At 38.1% G+C, this 22,243-nt stretch overlaps 1 protein-coding gene across 4 annotated transcripts in view; it reads right to left on the bottom strand.

Moving 5' to 3' along the window:
- COMMD1 (copper metabolism domain containing 1) overlaps window positions 1-20,607 on the bottom strand; it is a 190,155-nt gene extending 169,548 nt beyond the window's left edge. For 3 of the 4 annotated variants that reach the window (XM_045446184.1, XM_045446186.1, XM_045446187.1), the window contains exon 1: window positions 20,393-20,606. In XM_045446184.1, coding sequence (XP_045302140.1) covers window positions 20,393-20,569 — 177 coding nt within the window. In that variant the 5' untranslated portion in view covers window positions 20,570-20,606. Of the gene's footprint in view, window positions 1-20,392 lie in introns of all 4 variants that reach the window. The other variant, XM_045446185.1, reaches the window with a different exon arrangement.
- Between the last annotated feature and the right edge of the window lie 1,636 nt (window positions 20,608-22,243).

Below are 22,243 nucleotides of genomic sequence, written 5' to 3'. Positions count from 1 at the left end.
GTTAACTTCTAGACCAAACTTAAATGCTGTTACATTCTAATAACTGAAACTAATTATAACTCACTGATTATGCTTTATATTTTGCCTTTAATTCTTATCATTTACATAACTGTTCACCTACCCCAGTAAACTACAGGCTCCTTGTGAAATACATACCATCTCACTCATTTTATATTCCCAAAACTGAGCACAAAACTTTGCACATAGTTTAATGAATATAGGAATGAATGAAAGACTGCATACTTGTTTCATCACCTGATTAAAACGAGTTAATTCTGCATCATCTATCATTCACCTAGACAGAAGAAAATTAATGCGTAGGCCTAACCCAATGGAGTACTAAAAGAGTTTACAATTTAATAACAAATTTTGACGTATACTCTATAAAAAGTGATGTTTTCAGTTTTCGAGTCCACTAATCAAGTCAGCTTTCAAATCTTAATATTCTGAATGCCCGAAAGAGCAGCCTAGTATCTGCTTCAGCAAAATCTCTTGGGACCACATATCCTGAAAGCAATTTGCTGCCTTCCATATTACCAAAGTCTAATTACAGAACACCACATTAAGATTATATTAAATTACATTGTTATTCAACAAAAAGATCTACAGTTTTAGTCACTCCAGAACAAATTTACATGCTAACCCAGTAACCATGCAAAGCAAAATCAATGGTGATTCTATGAATTTGATTCTTAACTGTTTTCCTCCAAACAGATGTCTATCCCTATCTTAACCTTCTCCTACATAGGTACTATGCAATCTTTAGCTAGATGTGTATAAAGGGTCTTTTAAAGAAATTATAATTAATAGCACTTCTGGAATTACTCCACATTTGTTTATTTTAATTAAATTCAATTTCCCTAAAATTCTAAAAAGAAAAAAACCTAAGCCACACGGACTTTTATAAGATAATAGCCACAAAGCTATATAAATAAGGTAGAAACAGAACCTTAAAAACCAGACTAAAAATTTAATGGGATGCCCGGCTAGCTCAATCAGTAGAGCATGCAATTCTTGATCTTCAGGTTGTAAGTTCAAACCCCACACTGGGTTGTAGAGATTACTTAAAAATAAAATCTTTAAAAAAAGAAAAAAACCCAGACTAAGAGTTTAAGGTTCTGGTTTCAGGGCAAATTCTTAGAATGCTTCCTGCATTGGGCCAGATTCCTCCAAAAAATAACCCCACATCAATTTTAAATGCCCCAAATCACCAAGTTTTGTAATGTCATAATACAAATTATAAACCAAGATCTGGTCATTTTCTGTATTAAAAGAGCTATAAACCTAATTACTATCTTCTATATTTCCTCTTATATAATCTGTTATTATAGTAAGAAGATAACAAATATAATATTCAAGTCCAAAATGCTCTACAGAACCCGTAACAAGAAAAAAATTAAAAGTTATATAAAGGTTCAAAAACCTAAATTTCAGGGCATCTGGGTGGCTCAGTCAGTTAAACGTCAGACTCTTGATCCAGGCTCAGGTCATGATCTCACCATCGTGAGATAAAGCCCTGCATCAGGCTCTACGCTGATGGCGTGGAGCCTACTTCGGATTCTGTCTCTCCTTCTCTCTGCCCCTCCCCCACTTGTGCTCTGTCTCTCAAAATAAATAAATAAACTTAAAAAAATTTCTAGTTTGTAACTATGTAATTGAGAAAACATAGTAAATTAATAAACAAAAGAAACGGTAGAACCGCCAACTTTGGACTACCTCTTAGAAATCAAGATGAAAAAACTTTATGCAAAACACGTACATTAAGAAAGGTAAAGCAAATTAATCAATCACCCTTCCTGCCCAAAATAATATTTGTTGGTTAGACTAATTCTCAGAAACAATGACCAACAGGATGTATTTATACGACACTTCAATACTTCTGTAAATAACTAAACTCAAGAATTTAACACATTTTAAATTACAAATGTTTACCTTCCACAAATATAACCGAAGAAAGAAAATATATTTTTGAGTTAACTCAGGATTTTTTTCTAGTAAAACTCTTATAGGCTCAGGATTCCCTCTATAACTCACTGGAAAATCAAAATGATGTGGATCTGTTGTTAAATGGCTGTTTATGCCAGAAGAGAAGCACTGATGTTCTAGATACTTCTAAATTACTCTCTTTAGTAGTAGAAGCTAACTGTTACTAACTAGCTTTCATTCTGTCAAGTTACTTTTACCCAGTAATTTACTGATCACTGTATTCTTCTAGTTTGGGGTAGGACTCCAATCTCAGCAAAGGAAAAAAATCCATGATGAAGCACAATGAATGTTTCCTCCTACTGAATACTCCAAGCAACACATTAGCCCTTCTTTAACTTCATGGAGAAAGAATTTAGCTTTTTCTCAAAGAACATTTTGTGGCTAGCTCAAAGACATAAGTGTGGGAAAGTCTCCAGAAGCAATCAAACTAAAAAAATACCCCTCTTCACTTCCTCCACAGTACTATTGACAGACCATAAACCTTTCTCTTGGGAGAAAGCACATGATTAGTGTAGTATCCAACTCAAGTGCATAAATTAATATTTATGTGAAAAAAATTACTGGGGCGCCTGGATGACTCAGTCAGTTAAGTATCCAACTCTTGATTTCAGCTCAGGTCATGATCCCAGTGTTGTGGGATCGAGCCCCATGTGGAGCCTGCTTAAGATTTTCTCTCTCTCTCCCTCTGCCCCTCTTCCCTTCTTGTGCTCACTCTAAAATTAAAAAAAAAAAAAAAAAAAATCACTGTTTAAGGAACCAAATTGTTTAGAGGTCATCTCTTAAAACCAGAGTCCCACTACCAGCTTAAATTCATAGACCTGCAATAAGAGAGGCAGTCCTAGCCTGCAGAAATTTAAATAACTTAACAATTAAGAAAAAGAATGAGAGAAAACACAAAAATACCACACTAGCTGTACTAGTGAAGAAAGGCCATTAAAGTACTATTGGACAGGCGATAAAATGTATGACAAGAGAGAGGAGAGTATAAAACTTAAGAAGAATAATGACTTAATTATTTGCAGCCTCAAAGGAAAACATGTCTCAGGTACGCAGGAGTTCGGAAGAAATACAACTCAGGGCATGGTTCCTACGTGCAATCTATTTATAAGGACAAACCAGAGCCCAAAGAAACTATATAAAAACTTCTCAAGGGACACCTAGGTGGTTCAGTTGGTTAACTGTGCAACTCTTGATTTCAGCTCAGGTCATGATCTCACTGTCATGAGATTGAGCCCTGCATCGGGCTCTGTGCTCAGCATGGAGCCTGCTTAAGATTCTCTCTCTCCCTCTCTCTCTCTCTGCCCCTCTCCAACTCATGCTCATGTGTGCTCTCTCTTTCAAAATCAATAAATAAAACATTTTTTAAATTAAAAATTAATTAATTAATAACACATTTTTTAAAAATTATCAAATCAACCTGTGAATAGATCAAACATGGTTCTCATACAACAGAATACTACTCAGCCTTTAAAAAAAAGGAAATTTTGGGATGCATGGCTGGCTCAATTGATACAAGATGTGACACCTGATCTAAAGGGTTTTAAGTTTGAGCCCTATGCTGAGTGTAGAGATTACCTAGAAATAAAATCTAAAAAAAAAAAAATTTTAAACAAGATAAAATCTTAAAAAAAAAAGAAAAGAAAAGAAAAGAAAAGGACATTTGGGGCACCTGGCTGGCTTAGTCGGTTGGGCACGCAAATCTGATCTCGGGGTTTTAAGTTCAAGTCCCACAGCAGGTGTAGAGATTATTTAAATATAAAATCTTTTTTAAAAAAAGAAGGAAATTTCATAATATGCAACATCATGAATGAACCTTGAGGACAATATGCTAAGTGAAATAAGCCAGTCATAGAAAGATTAACACTGCATGATTCCCCTTATATAAGGCATCTAAAATAGTCAAATTCATGTAATCAAAGTATCAGAGTGGTGGTATCAGACTTGGGGGGGTGGGAAAAATGGTGAATTACTAATCAATAGCCATAAAAGTTTCAATTAAGCACAATGAATAAGCTCTAGAGATCTGCTGTACAACACTGCACCTACAGTCAGCAATACTAAATTTTTTATTAAGCTTTCTTATGACAATAAAATAAAATAAAAAATAAAAATAGTTCTCTACTCATGGAAGATACCTAATGAGAAAATAATGACTAAATTTTAAGGATTAAAAAGTAGCCTCCTCTATTCATAATAAAGCAAAAACCAAAAACTTTTGAAATCCCCATCAACAATACAATGGATAACCATATTTTAGGTTTGTATTCACTCAAACACTGGTATACTCAACAAGGATTGGCAACTTTTTTCTATAAAGAGCCAGACAGTAATTATTTTAGGCTTTGCCAGCCATCCAGTCTCTGATGCAACTACTTAACCCTGCCTTTGTAGAGCAGAAGCAATCATACACTTTAAGACATTAAAATTTGAATTTCATGTAAGTTTCCTAGGTCATAAGAAATCCTTTTAACTGTTAAAAAATGTAAAAAAAAAAAAAACATCTCACTGTACACAAATAGGCAGGAGCCAGATTTAGCCTGTGGATCATAGTTTGCTTATCCCTGCTCTACAACAATAATAATGATCTACAACTATATGCAACAATGCTGACTCTCATAAGCATACAGTGAGTGAAAGAAGATAGACATAAGAATATGTACTCTAAGACTACATTTATATAAAGCTCAAAAACAGGCAAAATTAATCTGTGGTGTTAGAAGTTACTAAAGTGGGGGACACCTGGGTGGCTCATCGGTTGAGTGTCTGACTTCAGCTCAGGTCATAATCTCGCGGTCTGGTCCGTGAGTTCGAGCCCCACATCAGGCTCTGTGCTGACAGTTCAGAGCCTGGAGCCTGCTTCAGATTCTGTGTCTCCCTCTCTCTCTGCCCCTCCCCCTCTTGCATTCTGTCTCTCTCTCAAAAATAAATGAACATAAAAAAAAATTTAAAAAAAAAGTAGTAAAGTGGGGAGGAGCTAGTGACTAGTAAAGAGCATAAGGGGGTTCCAGGATGCTGGTAGCATTTGGTTTCTTGATGTGGGGGCTCGTTACATGCATATGTTCAGTTTGTGAAAATTCATTAAGGTGCACACATGTGATCTGTATATATTTCGGTATATATGCCATATCCAATAACAAGTTTTTAAAAATAAAATTAAAGTGTTCTCTCTATAGAGAACTAGCTAAATACCCAGAAATGATACAAAGACTTTAGGGACAGATAATTAAAAATAATCTAAAGGAAAGTAAATTAGATGTATGATATATGAGTGGGAAAGGAACCCTCAGTGTAGAATTCTCAATTAAAAAATTGTCATTTTATATTTGTATGTCAAGTAATCTATTTTATACGAAGCAAATCTTGATGATTAAAAATAAAATACTAGATTTGCTCCGAACATCAAATTTAAATAAAATATATTAACATTTATCACCTTGATTGTAAGTAAAGTTTTCTTTTTTTTTTTTTTTAACATTTTTATTTATTTTTGAAGACAGTGCAAGCAGGGGAGGGGCAGAGAAAGAGGGAGACACAGAATCTGAAGCAGGCTCCACGCTCTGAGCCGTCAGCACAGAGCCTGACCCAGGGCTCAAACCCACAAACTGTGAGATCATGACTTGAGCCAAAGTCAGACGCTTAACCAACTGAGCCACCCAAGGACCCTATAAGTAAAGTTTTCTTACAAGAAAACCAAACATACTAATGACACAAAACTGATTATCCCCAGCAAATGTTTGTTATTGATTTTTTTTTTTTTAAGTTTTATTTGTTTACTTGGATGGAGAGAGCGATGGAGGGGCAGAGAGAGAGGGAGAAAGAGAGAATCCCGAGCAGGCCCCATATTTTCAGCCCACACCCTGATATGGGGCTCAAACTCACAAACCCATGAGATCACGACCAGAGGTGAAAACCAAGAGCAACTTGGCCACCCAGGCACCCCTGTCTGTCACTGATTTTAAGGGATCAAAAAGGTTATCAGAAGTAAAGGTAGTGGGGCGCCTGGGTGGCACAGTCGGTTGGGCGTCCGACTTCAGCCAGGTCACGATCTCGCGGTCCGTGAGTTTGAGCCCCGCGTCGGGCTCTGGGCTGATGGCTCAGAGCCTGGAGCCTGTTTCCGATTCTGTGTCTCCCTCTCTCTCTGCCCCTCCCCCGTTCATGCTCTGTCTCTCTCTGTCCCAAAAATGAATAAACGTTGAAAAAAAAAAAAATGTAAAAAAAAAAAAAGAAGTAAAGGTAGAGAAGTATGTAAAAACGAATTAATACATTTTCTGCCCTCATTCCTTTATGCACACATTCTTGTTTACTATCAGGATACCCCTTCCCTCCTTGAATGACAAGTCTAAGAGATAGGAAAATTCTCTGTTTGATTCATTGATGTTCCCAGTGCCAGGCACAGGACCTGGCATTGTAGGTGCTCAATAAATGTTCACTTGAATAAATGAATGCATTTTAAATAAATGATAAATGATTTGATTACTTCTCAAGTAACATACCCTCAGGATAAACAAAATGGAAATTTAAGGATTTCATAAATGGTACCACGATCAGATGTCATGACATAGAATAATATACAGAATACTATCTTTCAAAGACATTTCCATACTTGCATACAAAAACATTAAAAGTTCATCAACATAAGGGGCACCTGGGTGGCTCGGCTGGTTAAGCGTCCAACTTTGGCTCAGGTCATGGTCTTATAGTCTGTGAGTTTGAGCCCCACATAGGGAGGGCTCTGTGTTGACAGCTCAGAGCCTAGGGCCTGCTTCAGATTCTGTGTCTCCCTCTCTCTTTGCCCCTCCCCCACTCACACTCTGTGTCTCTCTCTCTCTCTCTAAAATATTCTAAAAAATTAAAAAACAAAAAGTTAATCACACATAAAGCACACATAACCCATACCAAAATTTCTTTAATTTAGTATAATATGGCACTTTTCAAGGAATCAGTTGAAACAAATAATCAAGTCAAAATTTGTAAAAATTATGTTCTTAAAAAAAAAAATTACAGGAGCGCCTGTGTGGTTCAGTTGGTTAAGCGTCTGACTTCAGCTCAGGTCATGATCTCGCGGTTTCTGAGTTCAAGCCCCACATCGGGCTCTGTGCTGACAGCTCAGAGCTTGGAACCTGCTTTGGATTCTGTGTCTTCCTCTCTCTCTGCCCCTCCTCCACTTGTGCTCGCGCTCACTCTCTCTCTCAGAAATAAATTAAAAAATGTAAAAAAAAAAATTTTTTTTTAATTACATTCTACCTGAAGACAAAGCCAAAAAATGAAGATGTTTTATTAGGACCAAAAAAAATGATTTTTCATATTTCTATAATTTAAAATAAGGATCCACTTCACCTTTATATCTTTCTTATGGCATTTACCATGTAATACAGGATCCTTTAAGAAAGGGACTGTGATACTCACTTTTGTGTACAGAGCCAGGTATATAGCACATTAAGGGCTCAGTAAATATTTGATAGCTAAATCAAACAGAGAAATTGTCTTTAAAATCTCTCTACCCAGGAACTCCTTCAACCCATAAAGTTTGCAGACCCAGAAAGCCTTGAGAGGAAGAGATTCAAAAATAGATCTTCAATTAATCTTTTTATTTTCTAAGTTTTGGGTTTTTAAGTAATCTCTATATCCAAAATGGGGTTCAAACTCACAATCTGAGATCAAGAGCTGCGTGTTCCTCCAATTGAATCAGCCAAATTTACAGAACACCTCATAGAAGTCATTTGATTTCTCTTTATTTTTTTTAAGCAGGCTCCATGCCCAAAGTGGGGTTTGAATTCACAACCCCAAGATCAAGAGTCTCATGATCTACTGGACTAAGCCAATCAGGCACCCTTCATACCGGTCATCTGAGCCCATTAAAATAAACTCCGGCTGGTAATCTGCAATTGCTGCTTTATCATATGATGTCCAGTGACATAAAAAAAGTAACATCTTACTAAACAGTTGCTTGCCAATCCTTCAGAGAAGCAGAACTACATCTCACAAGTTACCATCTAAATTCTCAAAACTATTCAATGAAATTAGCAACATTTAGTGATACAAAAACTAGGGAACTATAGCAAAATGAATGTGTTTATAGAGCTTTAAATTTTCCAGAAAATGGTATTTCTAAATTCAAGCTATCAAACCAAGTATTTTACATTCCTTTTTGGATAAGAAATTCTTATTGTTGAGTAGCCAACTTTGTTTTCTTAACTAGAACATTGAAGAGAAAGAACATTTGAAACATTGTTGCTTCCAGCAGTGTTAGCAAGCCAATATTCTACTGCCACCTAGCACAGAAAAGCAGGACTACTACTGCTTATAGTTAACACAATGAGGAAGACAAAAGACAAATCAATCTGAAAACATGTCAGAATAAGTCAATATTTCAGTCTCTTCTATTCAGGTCTCTTAATCTACACATTTCAAGACCAGATATTTTGCATTCTTTTTTAAAATCAAGTTAATTTATTATTTAGTATTTGCTCTCTGAACCGTATATGGGTGAAGTTCATTCTTAACACTGAAGTGTCAGTGAAGACAACTGCTTTATACATTTTTCAACTGTAAACTCAGACCAATAATGTATTAAAAAGTATCTTACACAGTAAAAATTTCTACGTTATATAACAAATGCAAAAACTCTATTGCAAACACAAAGCTCAAAATTTAAAAGGATTTTGAAAACAAATTTTAATAAAAATAAAAAGTATTCTGGCTTTTTCAGGGCGTCTGGGTGGCACAGTCAGTTAAGTGTCTTGACTCTTGATTTCAGCTCATGTCTTGATCTCACAGTTCATGAGATCAAGCTCTGTGTCAGAGCTCTGTGCTGACAGTTCAGAGCCTACTTGGGATTCTCTCTCCCTCTCTCTCTGCCCTCCCTCACTCACACTTGCTACCTCTCTCTCTCTCTCTCAAAATAAATAAATAAATAAGCTTAAAAAAATTTTTTTAAAGTATTCTGTTTTTTTCACAAGAATGAGATAGTAGATACATTTCACAAGATAAATCTCAAAACAGAAGCTGAGGGGTGTCTGGGCAACTCAGTCAGTTAAACATCTGACTTTGGCTCAGGTCATAATCTCATGATCTCATGGTTTGTGAGTTTGCCCCCCACATTAGGCTCTGTGCTGACTTGGAGCCTGCCTAGGACTCTCTCTCTCTCTCTCTCTCTCTCTCTACCTCCTCTACATATTCTCTCTAAAAAAAAAAAAAAACACACACAGAAGCTGAAGATACCATTCTTTGATGATAAAAAAAATTATCAGGGTGCCTGGGTGGCTTAGTCAGTTGAGTGCCAACTTCAGCTCAGGTCATGATCTCACAGTTTGTCAGTTCAAGTCCCACATCAGGCTCACTGCTGTCACCACAGAGCCCACTTTGGATCCTCTGTCCCCCTCTCTCTCTGCTCCTCTTCTGCTCATGTGTTCTCTCTCAAAACTAAATAAAACATTTTTTAAAAAAGTATCACTACTGGGCAGTCAACTCAAATCATTTTACAAACCTAATACCAAATACGCTTTTAAGCTTCTGCTTTTATAAAAAAAAGAAAAGAAAAGAAAAGAAAAGAAAAGAAAAGAAAAGAAAAGAAAAGAAAAAGCTTCTGCTTTTACTATAAATACTTACCATAAAAATTTCCAGGTTATTTGGAAACTAGGATTAAAATGTGCTTTAAAAATAATATAAACAGGGCGCCTGGGTGGCTCAGTTGGCTAAGCATCCGACTTCAGCTCAGGCCATAATCTCACAGTTTACGAGTTTGAGCCCCGTGTCAGGCTCTGTGCTGACAGCTCAGAGCCTGGAGTCTGCTTCAGATTCTGTATCTCCCTCTCGCTCTGCCCCTCCTGAGCACGTGCTCTGTCTCTCAAAAATAAACATTATTTTAAAAAATTAAAATAATATAAACAAATATTAAAAACCAAAAATATACACCAGAGTTTGCAAAATATTAAACTACTGGAATATTAAAAAGATTAAGTAGGGTATCCCTCAGCCAGAATTTAACATTTTCTACTTACTCATACCCCAAAACATCTCAGCAATACAATGTTCATTAAAAGCCTCTGAAAAAAAGCTTTTACCCATGCTGAGTACAAGTGTATCAAATTCCTAATACTGAAAAATAGCATATAAAAATCACTCATGATAATTTTTTTTCTTTTTTGAGAGAGAGCATGTGAGCAGGGGAGAGGGGCAGAGGCGGGAAGAGAGGGGCAGAGGCGGGAAGAGAGAGAGAATCTTAAGCAGACCCCACGTTCAGCAAGGAGCCCAACCCGGGGCTTAATCCCACAACCCTAGGATCATGACCTGAGACGAAATCAAGAGTCGACACTCAACAAACTGAGCCACCCAGGCAGCCCATAAATAAATTTTTTTTAATTCAAATGAAGAAAATTATGTATTGTATACACCCCCTTGTGTTTTAAAAAAAAGAGGAAAGACTGCTGATGATGGGGTTCAGGGCATGCTACCCCAAAATACAGCTGGCATAAGGATTCTTGGAAAATGAAGTAGTTGGAGAAAAGGCAGAGCAGGAAGGTCTCTGACCTTCTCCCCCACTCCTTTCTCATGAAATAGGTCAAAAAATCCACATGTGAGAGGTGCCCTCTCTATACCCAGAAGAAAGGAGCATCCTTATCTCCAAAGACAAAGAGATGTCAAAAAGAACCCTACAAACAGGCCTTGCTAAAGTTTACTCCAGTTTACTACAATTACCTCATACTCCCCTACTCCTCCTGTGACCTCTTCACCAAACCCAGCATAAAATACGCAGGTCTGTTTCTTTGGGTCTTCATTTCCTTATGAAAGCTCCTGTGTCATGCAAAACTTATATGAAATAAATTTGTATCCTTTTCTCCTGTTAACCTGTCTTTTGTCAGTTTAATTTTCAGATGTGGCCAGGTCCCTAAGAGGATCAAGAAAAAAACCTTTTTCTCCCACATGTTGACTAAACATAGTAGTATACCGTCCACATCAAAATAAAATTCCTGGAAATTAAAAACATGATCAAGTGAAAAATTCAATTAAAATGCTAGAAGATAAAGTTTAGGAAATCGATCAAAAAGTAGAACAAAGAAAGAAATGGAAAATAGAGAAAATAAAAGAAAAATTAAGGATTCAGTCCAGAAGCTCTAACATTCAAAATCAGAGTGCTAAAAACAGACTAGAGAAAAAAAGAGGGAAAAAAATCATCGAAGTAGGAATACAACATTTCCCAGAACTAAAGGTCAAGTCTCCAAATTCAAAGGGTCCACAGTGGCCAAAATAACGAAAGAAAAGAAAACCACAAACTAAGGACACTCAAGGAAATAAAGGATAAAAAGAAAATCCCAGAAGCTCACAGAGAAAAAGGTTGCAACTTCAAAACTGTGAGTCAATTTCACAACGTAGAAATACATTTTCAACCAAACTAGCAATTAAGTATGAGACTAAAGATACTTTTTTAAGACTTAAAAAGAAAAAAGTGACCTCTCATATACCTTTTCTTAAGGAGGAACTACTTGAGAACATGCTTCAAGATCTGAGAAGAGACACAGAAAGCAAGCTGAGCCCAGCAAGAAGATAGAGCTCCTTTATGGGTGCATCCTGGACTGTTCAGGTGATGTTCTGACAGCTAATAATTAGGCCCTAAAGACCAAGTCAGGAAACTTAAAATAGGGTCCCAAAGCAGTCCAATCCTCATTTAGGAAAGATATTATCATGATCGTCGTCAACTATATTCATGAGAAACCCCAACCTTGGGACCAGAGGTAAATTACTTTTGTGCTGTTTCTGTCCTTTCCTTTTAGTTCATTGTACTTAATAAGTAGACCTTTCCCTGCTTTTCTATGTTCATGTTGTAGAGTGGGCTAGGAACCATTCTCAACTGCCTATAATCTGCATCAGTTGGCACACTCTGGCTGCCTTTTCAAAAGGTAACCCCTGGCTAAATGTCTATATTCCTCAAGAACTATGTATTCACAAGGGCAGGGACTATAGCTGTGATGCTTACTGCTGTATGCTGTATCCCAAGCACAGGGCATGGCATGTATTAAGATGCTTAATAATATCTGTGGTATACGTAAATGCACAAAAACAGTAACACTGGTTATGTCAACAGATAGTATGTTTTTACACATCTCACATTTCTAAACTTTCTTTAATGAGACTAAATATTTATAATAAAATTAATAAGGGAAAACATACAGGTAGCTCAACAAAAAACAAACAAATTAAACCGAGCACTTCAGATGATACACATGAATTACATGATATACAAAACCTGTATTACCACAGGTCCTTTCTTTCCAGTCAATCTAATTCTCAAACAAATTATAAATTTTTACGGCTTCAAGAAGAGAAACAGAACCAGGGATTTAAAATAGAAATATAGGGGCGCCTGGGTGGCGCAGTCGGTTAAGCGTCCGACTTCAGCCAGGTCACGATCTCGCGGTCGGTGAGTTCGAGCCCCGCGTCAGGCTCTGGGCTGATGGCTCGGAGCCTGGAGCCTGTTTCTGATTCTGTGTCTCCCTCTCTCTCTGCCCCTCCCCCGTTCATGCTCTGTCTCTCTCTGTCCCAAAAATAAATAAAAAAAAAGTTGAAAAAAAAAAAATTTAAAATAGAAATATATAAAATAGAAATATTTTTATAGCTTTTTACTATTATACATCTTTTTTTTTTTTAAGTTTATTTATTTATTTTTAGTAATCTCTATACCCAACATGGGGCTTGAACTCACAACCTCAAGACCAGAGTCGCATGTTCTTCCAACTGAGCCAGCCAGGTACCCCTTAAATATTTCATTTTTTTTAAGTAACCTCTACACCCAACATAGGGCTCAAACTTAAACCCCGGGATCAAAAGTCTCATGCTCTTCCAACTGAGCCAGCCAGCTGCTCTTCAAGTCTTAATATTATATTATCTAGAAGTTATTTTCCAATGTAAGTTTAAACCAGTTTTCACGTTAATAGTTTTTACTTGATTTGCAGGCTCATAACATTAGGTTTTATATTATCTTATATTACATTAATAAACACATAAATTTCACATACTCTGAATATAAAAAAAAAATCCAAATTCAAATTCTATGTCTTATGAAGAACACACCCTTAGTACCACGGAAACATTAAGACTCCTTTCTTATTTACCACAGATCTCATGAACCTAAAGAACAAGAAGTAAAGTTCCCCAAGAGGACAGAACACAAAATAATCCCTATTTCCAGCTTCCAGATTTTTTATCAAGTAACCAACTTCTAAACATAATTTATATAGTATATTGTTTCAGGGCACCTGGGTGGCTCAGTGACTTAAGCGACCGACTTCAGCTCAGGTCATGATCTCCTGGTTCGTGAGTTCCAGCCCCGCATTGGGCTCTGTGCTGAGAGCTCAAAGCCTAGACCCTGCTTTGGATTCTGTGTCTCCCTCTCTCTCTGCCCCTCCCCTGTTCACACTTTCTCCCTCTCCCAAAAATAAACAAACATTAAAAAAAATTTTTTTATATAGTATATTGTTTCCAAATATTAAACAAGAGTTTAAGGGTAACCTGGGTGGCTCAGTTGGTTAAGCATCCGAGTCCTGCTCTCAGCTCAGATCTTGATCTCAGGGTTGTGAGTTCAAGCCCCACACTGGGCCCACACTGGGCACAGAGCCTACTTGAAATTTTTTTTTAAATAAAAAAATAAATTAAAAAAACAGGAGTTTAAGAATAGATGTTTGAGACAGAAATCAGCACATTTTTTCTGTAAAGGTTCAGATAGTAAATATTTTAGGTTTTTTAAGGCTGTATCTCTGTCACAACCACTCAACTGTTATTGTAATAATGCAAATTGCTCAAGACAAAATGTAAATAAATAAGCATGCGACAAAAATGGCAGTGGGGTCACCTGGCTGGCTCAATCAATATAACATGAGACTCTTGATCTCAGGTTGTGGGTTCAAATCCAGCATTGAGAATAAAGACTACTTAAAAATAAAATCTTGAGCTTGGGTGGCTCAGTCGGTTAAGCATCCAGCTCTGGATTTTAGCACAGGTCATGATCTCACAGTTCGTGGGATCAAGCCCCACATTGGGCTCCAGGCTGGCAGTGCAGAGCTTGCTTGGGATTCTCTCTCCCTCTCTCTCTGCCCCCTCCCATGCTCTCTCTCTCAAAATAAATTAATAAACCTAAAAAAATAAAAATAATAAAGTAACTTTAAAAAATAAAAATGGCTGCAGGCCAGATTCATCCCATGGGCCATAGTTTGCTGACCCCTGGCTTAGAATATTATACCTTCCAGCTCTCCCCATATAGATAAATGTGTAGGTTTCTCTCATGCTTATCTTTTTAATGGCAATCTCCATATTTAAGCACTAGCCACTCATTCACTTAGTCTACAGATTTTTACTACCACGTGCTAGAAACAGTATTAGAAGTTAGGAATAAAAAGGTAAAAATAATGAAGTCCTGCCCTCTTAATGCTTACATTCCAACAGGGAAGTCAACAAATAAGCTAATAAGTACATAATATAATTTCAGGTAGTACTGAGTATGAAAAAAGTAAAGCAGCGTAAAAAGAATAGGGGAGGAAAGGTGAGACTCTTTGGATAAGTCAGGGAAGACCTCACAGAACAGCACTTTTAAGTAGAGAATGAATGAAGCAAATGAACAATCCATATGAATATCTGACAGAAGATTATTACAGGCATATGGAGGAACAACTGCAAAGGCCCTGAAGAGTCAGAAAGCACCTGGCATGTTTAAATAAAGACAAGAAGACTAGTGTGGCTGGAAATGAGAAAATGTGATCAGAGAAACAGATACCGAGAGATCATAAAGACTTATGGACAACAGTAAAAGGACTGGATTTTAAGTTTGATGTGAAGCCATGAATTTGGAATGGCTGAAAGCCAGAAACTAAGGAGATACAATGCATGCTTTAAAAGCATCACTGGTTTACTTGTCAATTACATCTCAATAAACCTTGGCAAAGGGAAAAGGATCACTGGTAGCTATTAATCCATAAGCTATTAATTGCATTTCAAGACTTCTAAAATAGGATCTAAACCTGTGTGCCTGGCTGGCTCAATCTGCAGAGCATGTAACTCTTGATCTCAGGACGGAGTTCAAGCCCCAGGATGGGCATAGAGTCTACTTAAAAAAAAAAAGAAAAAAAGACCTAAACATATTTTTAAATTCAAATCATAGAAGAAAAGAGAAATAGATAAGTTAACTTTTGGCTGTAACTTGACTTTTGTTGTATAGGAGTATGTCAACAATAGATAAAACCCAACAGAATTCTCATTAAAAATTTTTGTTTGGATGAAGCTAGAGAGTATAATGCCAAGCAAAATAAGTCAGTCAGAGAAAGACAAATACCACATGATTTCACTCATACGTGGAATTTAAGAAACAAAACAAATAAGCAAAGAAAAAGAGAGAGACAAACCAAGAAACAGACTCTTAACTATAAAGAACAAACTGATGGTTACCAGAAGGGAGGCAGGTGGGGAATGGGTGAAATAGGTGATGGGGATTAAGGAATGCACTTGTCATGATGAGCACTGGGTAATATATGGAACTGATGAATCACTATACTGCACTCCTGAAACTAATATGTAACACTGCATGTGAACTACACTGGAATTAAGATAAAAATTTAATAAAATTTGTTTTTTGTTTAGTATGAAATTTCAGTGAGGGAACACAAAATTATCACCAACAGAGGGCAGTAGTGAACACAGAACATAAGTATACAAAAAGTGATCTAGCTTCAGTTAAGATCTTCCTCTAGAATTCCAGTAAACTAGAACAAGGAGCATCCCTGCAAGGTTAACAGCAGAAGCAAGAAATAGAGAATATGCAAATACATATCTAGAAGAAACTGAATTATAAATATAAACCAAAAAATAGGTTAAAATGGCAGAGTATTTATACACAATGTCATCTCCCTAATTAAACACACCACTCTCAATTCACTGGTTTCACTGCTCCTCAGAAGCTACCATAAATAAAGCTAGAGCAAATGAATGGCCAGCTTCATATATGTATAAGCAGAAGGAAGGTTTGCCCTTTTGTGAGCAATAGGTAATGCTCAAGAGGATCGATGTCCCAGCCAAGTAGGGTAGGAAAGCTCCATCCAAGTGGAAAACAGAGACCACTACAAATGCCAGCAATCACTGCATTACATCTGGGCACAGTGTGAAGGATAAAGGGAAAGAGTGCAGCTCAGGTTATCTGAAACAGCCTATAAATGAATGCAGGCAGCTGGCAATAAGGAGTCTAACATGTATACCCGCTGCCTATACCGTGCAGGGAGTGATGCATCCTTTCCTTTCTTTCCTCCAACCTCTGTTGTCCCTCTTCATTTTCACTTTCTTCACAGAACTGGATTCTCTATAGATGACTGAAAGCTATGACACCAAATGAGATGAGGTACTACTCACTTTTATCCTCAGTTTCTTTCTCTTAGCTTAGACTCCTGCATTTTTTTAGTATTTTCCTCTCTGCTCTTCTAGCCTGCATGCTCTTCTAGCCTGCATGTTGAATTCAAGATAGCTGAAACTCTGTGGAGTTTCAAAGACAAAAGAAAAAAATGTTTTGACTTCTGTCATCTATATGTAAAAATGTATACCTTGACCACTTCAAACTCATTAGGATGGCTAGCATCACAAAACAAAAACAAAAACAACAAACTATCAAGTGTTGGCAAGGATATAAAGAAATCAGAAAGTCAGAACTCTTATGTACTGTTGGTGGGAATGTAAAGTGGTACAGCCACTGTGAAAAAAGAAAAATTACATATAGAATTACCATATTATCCAGCAATTCCACCTCTGGCTATATATCCCAAAGAATTGAAAGCAGGGTCTCAAAGAAATATCTGCACTCCTGTGTTCACAGCAGCATAATTCACAATAGTTAAAATATGGAAGCACCCCAAGTGTCCAAGGACATGAATGGATAAAGCAAGCGTGATATACATGTACAATGGAATATTATTCAGCCTTTAAAAGGAAGGAAATCCTGCCATATGCAACAACATGAACCTTGATGACATTATGCTGAGCAACATTAAGTCAGCCACAAAAAAGACAAATACTGTATGATTCTACTTACACGAGATACTCAGAGTAGTCAAAATCATAGAAATAGAGAGTAGAATGCTGGTTGCCAGAGACTTGGGGGGGGTGGTTATGGAGAGTTATTGTTTAATGGGTATAGAATTCCAGTTTTACAAGGTGAAAAGAGTTACAGATATGGATGGTGGCGATGGGTGCACATTATAAATGTATTTAATACCATTGAACTGTACACTTTAAAATGGTTAAGATGATAAATTTTATAAGTATTTTGCCACAGTAAAAAAAAAAAAAAAAGTATGCCTTGCTTAAGAGCAGGAATTAAGGTTAACAAGAATAAAGAAATAAAAGGTTGCTTCATTTTTTTTCTTGGCTCCTCCACCAATACTCCATATTGGGTACCACTATGCTATGGTCAAATTGGACTATTTACCATTTCCTGACCCTGCTCTACATTCTCCTAGAATGCCTGGAATGCCCTATACGCTGCCCCTCACTTCAGTCTCTATTCTACACTTTATTCAAGAGCAGCAAAAATGGCATCTCCGAGAAACCTGTAATACCCCTTTCTGTCCACAGTTTACTCAGTCCCCTATTTCCAAATACTACAGCATCCTTGCATCATGACTGTTTGTGTACATTCTCTTTTACTGCAGAAGGTCATGCTCAAAGCCTTTTGTTTAAAAATCTTGTTTGCAGGACTCCTGGGTGGTTCAGTTGGTTAACTGAAGGCGTCCCAGTCTTGATTTCAGCTCAGGTCATGATCTTATGGTTCTTAGGACCAAGTCCCGCATCTGGCTCTGTGCTGACAACACAGAGCCTGTTTGGGATTCTCTCTCCCTCTCTCTCTGCCCCTCCCCAATTTGTGCACTCTCTCTCTCTCTCTCAAAATAAATAATCATTTAATAAAATAAATCAATAAATAATAAAAATAAAAATCTTGTTTGAGTATGTTTTCCTAAGAATTAGAGAGATGTTTATACCTCAGTGTTGCTTAAAAAGGTAAATGAATATTGGAACTAGATGTCATCTAGAACTAGATGTCATATAGTTTCAGTCCTAAGTCAAACAATCAAATGCTTTTCCCCTGGTTATCTCAGTTATACCGAGGCTGTGTTGCAAAGCAAAGGCAAATCTTGTTCTACTCCCACCACTAAGTGAGCCGTGCTAGCTCTTCAGCCCAGAATTACTTAGAAAACTGAAGTATTCCATCGTCAGGCAGAGGACTGAAAGGAGAGAGAGCAATACCTGGATATTATTCAGCAATATATTTAAATGACAACAAGGAAGACAGTTTCTAGGCAGTGTCTTCTCTGGGTATCCTGCAATTTGTATCTCATAATCAAACAAAAGAATCAAAATATTGTCCACCCAAAGACCAGCAGCCCCCAATGTTTGGAGCTCCTAAGACACTGGCTACACACATGCTGTTCTTACTTCCTGGCCCGCAGTCAGTCATTCTCATCCCCCCCCACAGGCCTAGCAAACACCTCAAAAACCCAGGTAAGAAGTCAAATTCTCTAGGAAACCTTTTCTACCCGCTCGGAGAATAAGATTTGATACAAATAAAAGGCATTCATTAGTGTTTATGTTATCAACTAAAATTACTCAGAATAGGGGTTCCTGGCTGGCTTAGTCGGTAGAGCATGCAACTCTTGATCTAAGGCTGTGAGTTCAAGCCCCACATTGGGTGTGGAGATGACTTAAAAATAAAATCTTTAGGGGCGCCTGGGTGACTCAGTCAATTAAGCATCAGACTTCTGCTCAGATCATGATCTCACAATTCTTGGGTTCAAGCCCCACATCAAGCTCTCTCTGTGCTGCCAGCTCAGAGTCTGGAGCCTGCTTTGGATTCTGTGTCCCTCTCTCTCTGCACCTCCCCTGCTGGCACTCTGTCTCTGTCTCTCAACAATAAATAAATGTTTAAAAAATAAAGTAGGGGCGCCTGGGTGGCTCAGTTGGTTGAGCGCCAGACTTTGGCTCAGGTCATGATCTCTTGGTTGGAGAGTTCAAACTCCGCATCTGGCTCTGTACTAACAGCTCAGAGCCTGGAGCCTGCTTTGGATTCTGTCTCCCACGTTCTCTGCCCCTCCCCCACTCGCATTCTCTCGCCCCCTCAAAAATAAAAATAAACATTTAAAAATGTTTAATAAATAAAATAAAATAAACAAAATTACTCAGAATGTCTAGGATCACACCTGAGATGTCACTCCAAATATGTCCATGCGACAATGCATGTACTTTTTGTGAAATAATTGCTTTGTTTTTTTTTTTTTTCTGGATTCAAATCCTATATGCAAAAGCAGTTAAAAAAAGAAAAACACAACTGCCTTTTTAAAGCCTAAGCAGTTTTGAAACAAACTGATGGAAAAACAGCTGAAATTTCAACATTGCCTTTAATCAAAGTGCGATTTTAGACCAACTAGACCTAGACTCCCTGAGCCTGTTTCCTATTCTTTAAAATGAGTGTCCACCTAGGACAGTTCCTAACCCATAGGAAGCCCACAAAAATCTAAAATCATTTTTATTGCCTATCTCTCGAGTATATTTTGGCACTGGATTCATTCCTATGACTAGTTCTCAGTCTAAACCAGTGCTGTTCAATATAGTGGCTATATGTAACCACTGGTCGCTTGAAATCTGGGTAGTACTAATTGATATGTGCTTTCAGTGTAAAATACACATAATATTTCAAAGACTTGGTGAAAAAATAAAATACCATATTAACATTTTGTGTATCGATTACACAAAAAGATCATACTATGGATATACTGAGTCAAATGAAATAAAATTGATTTCGTGTTTCCTTTTACGTTTTTAATGTTGCTTTTAGAAATTTTTAAATTATATATTTAGCTTTCATTACACTTCTATCGGACAGGTTGACTTACACTTTGACTTCAAGCTGGTCAATGTGCTCTCTTAACCATACAGTGCACTAGTTCACAGGGGTTCGCTCCAGCCAATCCACCCCCTATCCCAGCATACAGTGGCTCACTTAAACACTCCCCACTTCCACAACCCGGGAAAGCTGATTTAGCAGTTCTGTCATTTTTAATTTTAACCTGGAGCGCACAGATCAGCCGAGGCAACTCGAAATTGTTGCCCACACAACTACAGAGGAAAAGTTGAGGGAAAAACCCAGCGTCCTCTTCGGTGCGTGTTGGTCAACACGGCTGCGAGGCTGGGAGCTTGAGCAGAAAAGGGTCACCCCTAAGAAAGTGAGACGGGGCGACAGGGCAAGCGCCTCGGATCTGAAGGAACATAACGTAGAGCCCACGGAGTGGAGGTGTCAGAAGGAAAGCCTTTTCAGCTTCTGAGGAACCAATCTGAGGATGGAAGGGAAGGAGCTGGGTTCCGTGGCCGCGGCAGGGAGGATCGATACCTTAAGAATCCCTCTCATCTTAGCCAGAAAGGGGCGGAACTCCTCCAGTGACACGTCTGGATAGAGCTGGCTCCGCAGCAGCTCTTCTGTGATGCCTTGATGCCCGTGGAAAGCTTCCTGGGCCAGGCCGCTCAGCAGCCCGCTCAGAGGTTTGGAACCCTCAAGCTCGCCCGCCATGGTCAGCTGCGGCCCCGCCCCCCAGCAGCTGAGCGCAGCTTCACTACGGCACCCGAGATGGGCCTAAATAGCCTGGGCAAAGGCGCGCGGGACGAATGAGGGCGAAATTCCGCCAGCGGTCGGTATTGGTAGCCAACTGATTTGCTCTGCAAAACCCATCGCCTAGGGCTGCCACCGTGGAGCTATCCATAAAGTTCCAGAAGAATCACTTTACTTCCGCTGATTCCCTTCATTACTCCAGGGCCTACTGAAAGGAAAGATCACTGGGTGAAGACCACCTGACATGGGGAACTATTCTATGAATGAAGGTGGTAGTTTCACTTTGGAAAGGCTGCATCTCACCCCAGGCCTTGCCAATCCACTAACTGAATAGGATCTATCACTCAGATGTAATCTCTGCCTGATCATTACCTGTCCACCTTTTGTCCAAAAAAATTTAACTAACGCCTAATAACATAATGTGTTTTCTAGGATTGTTATTTGCCTTTATATATATATGTGTGTGTCTTGTGTTTCCAGCTAGATCAGCGGCTCAGCTCCGATGCTCCTTTTTATAACATTCTGTTAACACCTTCTTTACAATCCTGAAATGAAATGCATAGGTTATATAATTTTGTACCCATATAGTTTCAAAAAACCAATATATTATTCACCCATGAGAAGGAATGAGGTACTGATACATGCTACAACATGCGTGAATCATAAAAACATGTTAAGTGAGGGGCGCCTGGGTGGCTCAGTCAGTTGAGCACCCTCAACTCGATTTCAGCTCAGGTCGTGATCCCAGGTTCATTGGATTGAGCCCCGGATATGACGCCACGCCAAGCATGGAGCCTGCTTAAGATTCTCTCCCTCTCCCTCGCTCTTGCTCTCCACCTCTGCCCCTCTCCCCCGCTTGTTGTCTCTGAAAGAAAGAAAGAAAGAAAGAAAGAAAGAAAGAAAGAAAGAAAGAAAGAAAGTTGCCTAAGGCAAGGCAACAGCAAAAGAAAAGACTCTGAAGCCCTGGCTCAAATGGAAAATATGAAAACCTAAGACAGCCTTCCCAGAAAACAGGTTTCCTTTTCATTATGACCAAATAGGTTTACATTCTAAGTTCCATTAAGCAACTGGTCACTTCTCCTCTTACACTACTCCTTTTATGGCTCACAGACTTTTGATCTCAGGCAAGAAATAGGTTTTTTTTTTTAAGATTTTCCATCTCTAAAAATGTTAAAATAAGAAATGTGGACTGAAATAAAGGGCAAACACAAGGGCCCCAAAGTTTTGCAATAAACTCTTCTTGTTCTCTGTCTCTACTCCACCTTTTCAAATTCTGCTTTAATTACCATTCACTCTCCAATCAGCCAGCCGCTCAACAGCTATTAGTGGAGAGTTTTGTGCCAGCCATTCTGCTAGGCTTTAGGGGATACAAAAATGAATGTCTGTATCCTAAAATCCTACATTCTGGTAAGGGAAGATGATATATAAATGAAGGGGAGCAGAATATGCCACCCTAAAATATGCCATTTTGGCATAAGGATTATTTTGAGCTAAAGGCAGTGAGAAGAAGATATAAGAAAAGCTTCTGGCCCTATTTGCCTAAAAGGAGGATGTAAATTTTCAAAGGTGTCCCACCTCTGTCTACCAGGAAAGACAAAAGTTAATTGCAGGAGACAACTGTAGGCTTTACTAATG

The sequence above is a fragment of the Leopardus geoffroyi genome, chromosome A3 (genome assembly GCF_018350155.1).
Source record: "Leopardus geoffroyi isolate Oge1 chromosome A3, O.geoffroyi_Oge1_pat1.0, whole genome shotgun sequence".
NCBI classification, from domain to species: domain Eukaryota; kingdom Metazoa; phylum Chordata; class Mammalia; order Carnivora; family Felidae; genus Leopardus; species Leopardus geoffroyi.
Note: the sequence above shows the minus strand (reverse complement) of the source record. Positions and strands in the feature narration are given on the sequence as shown.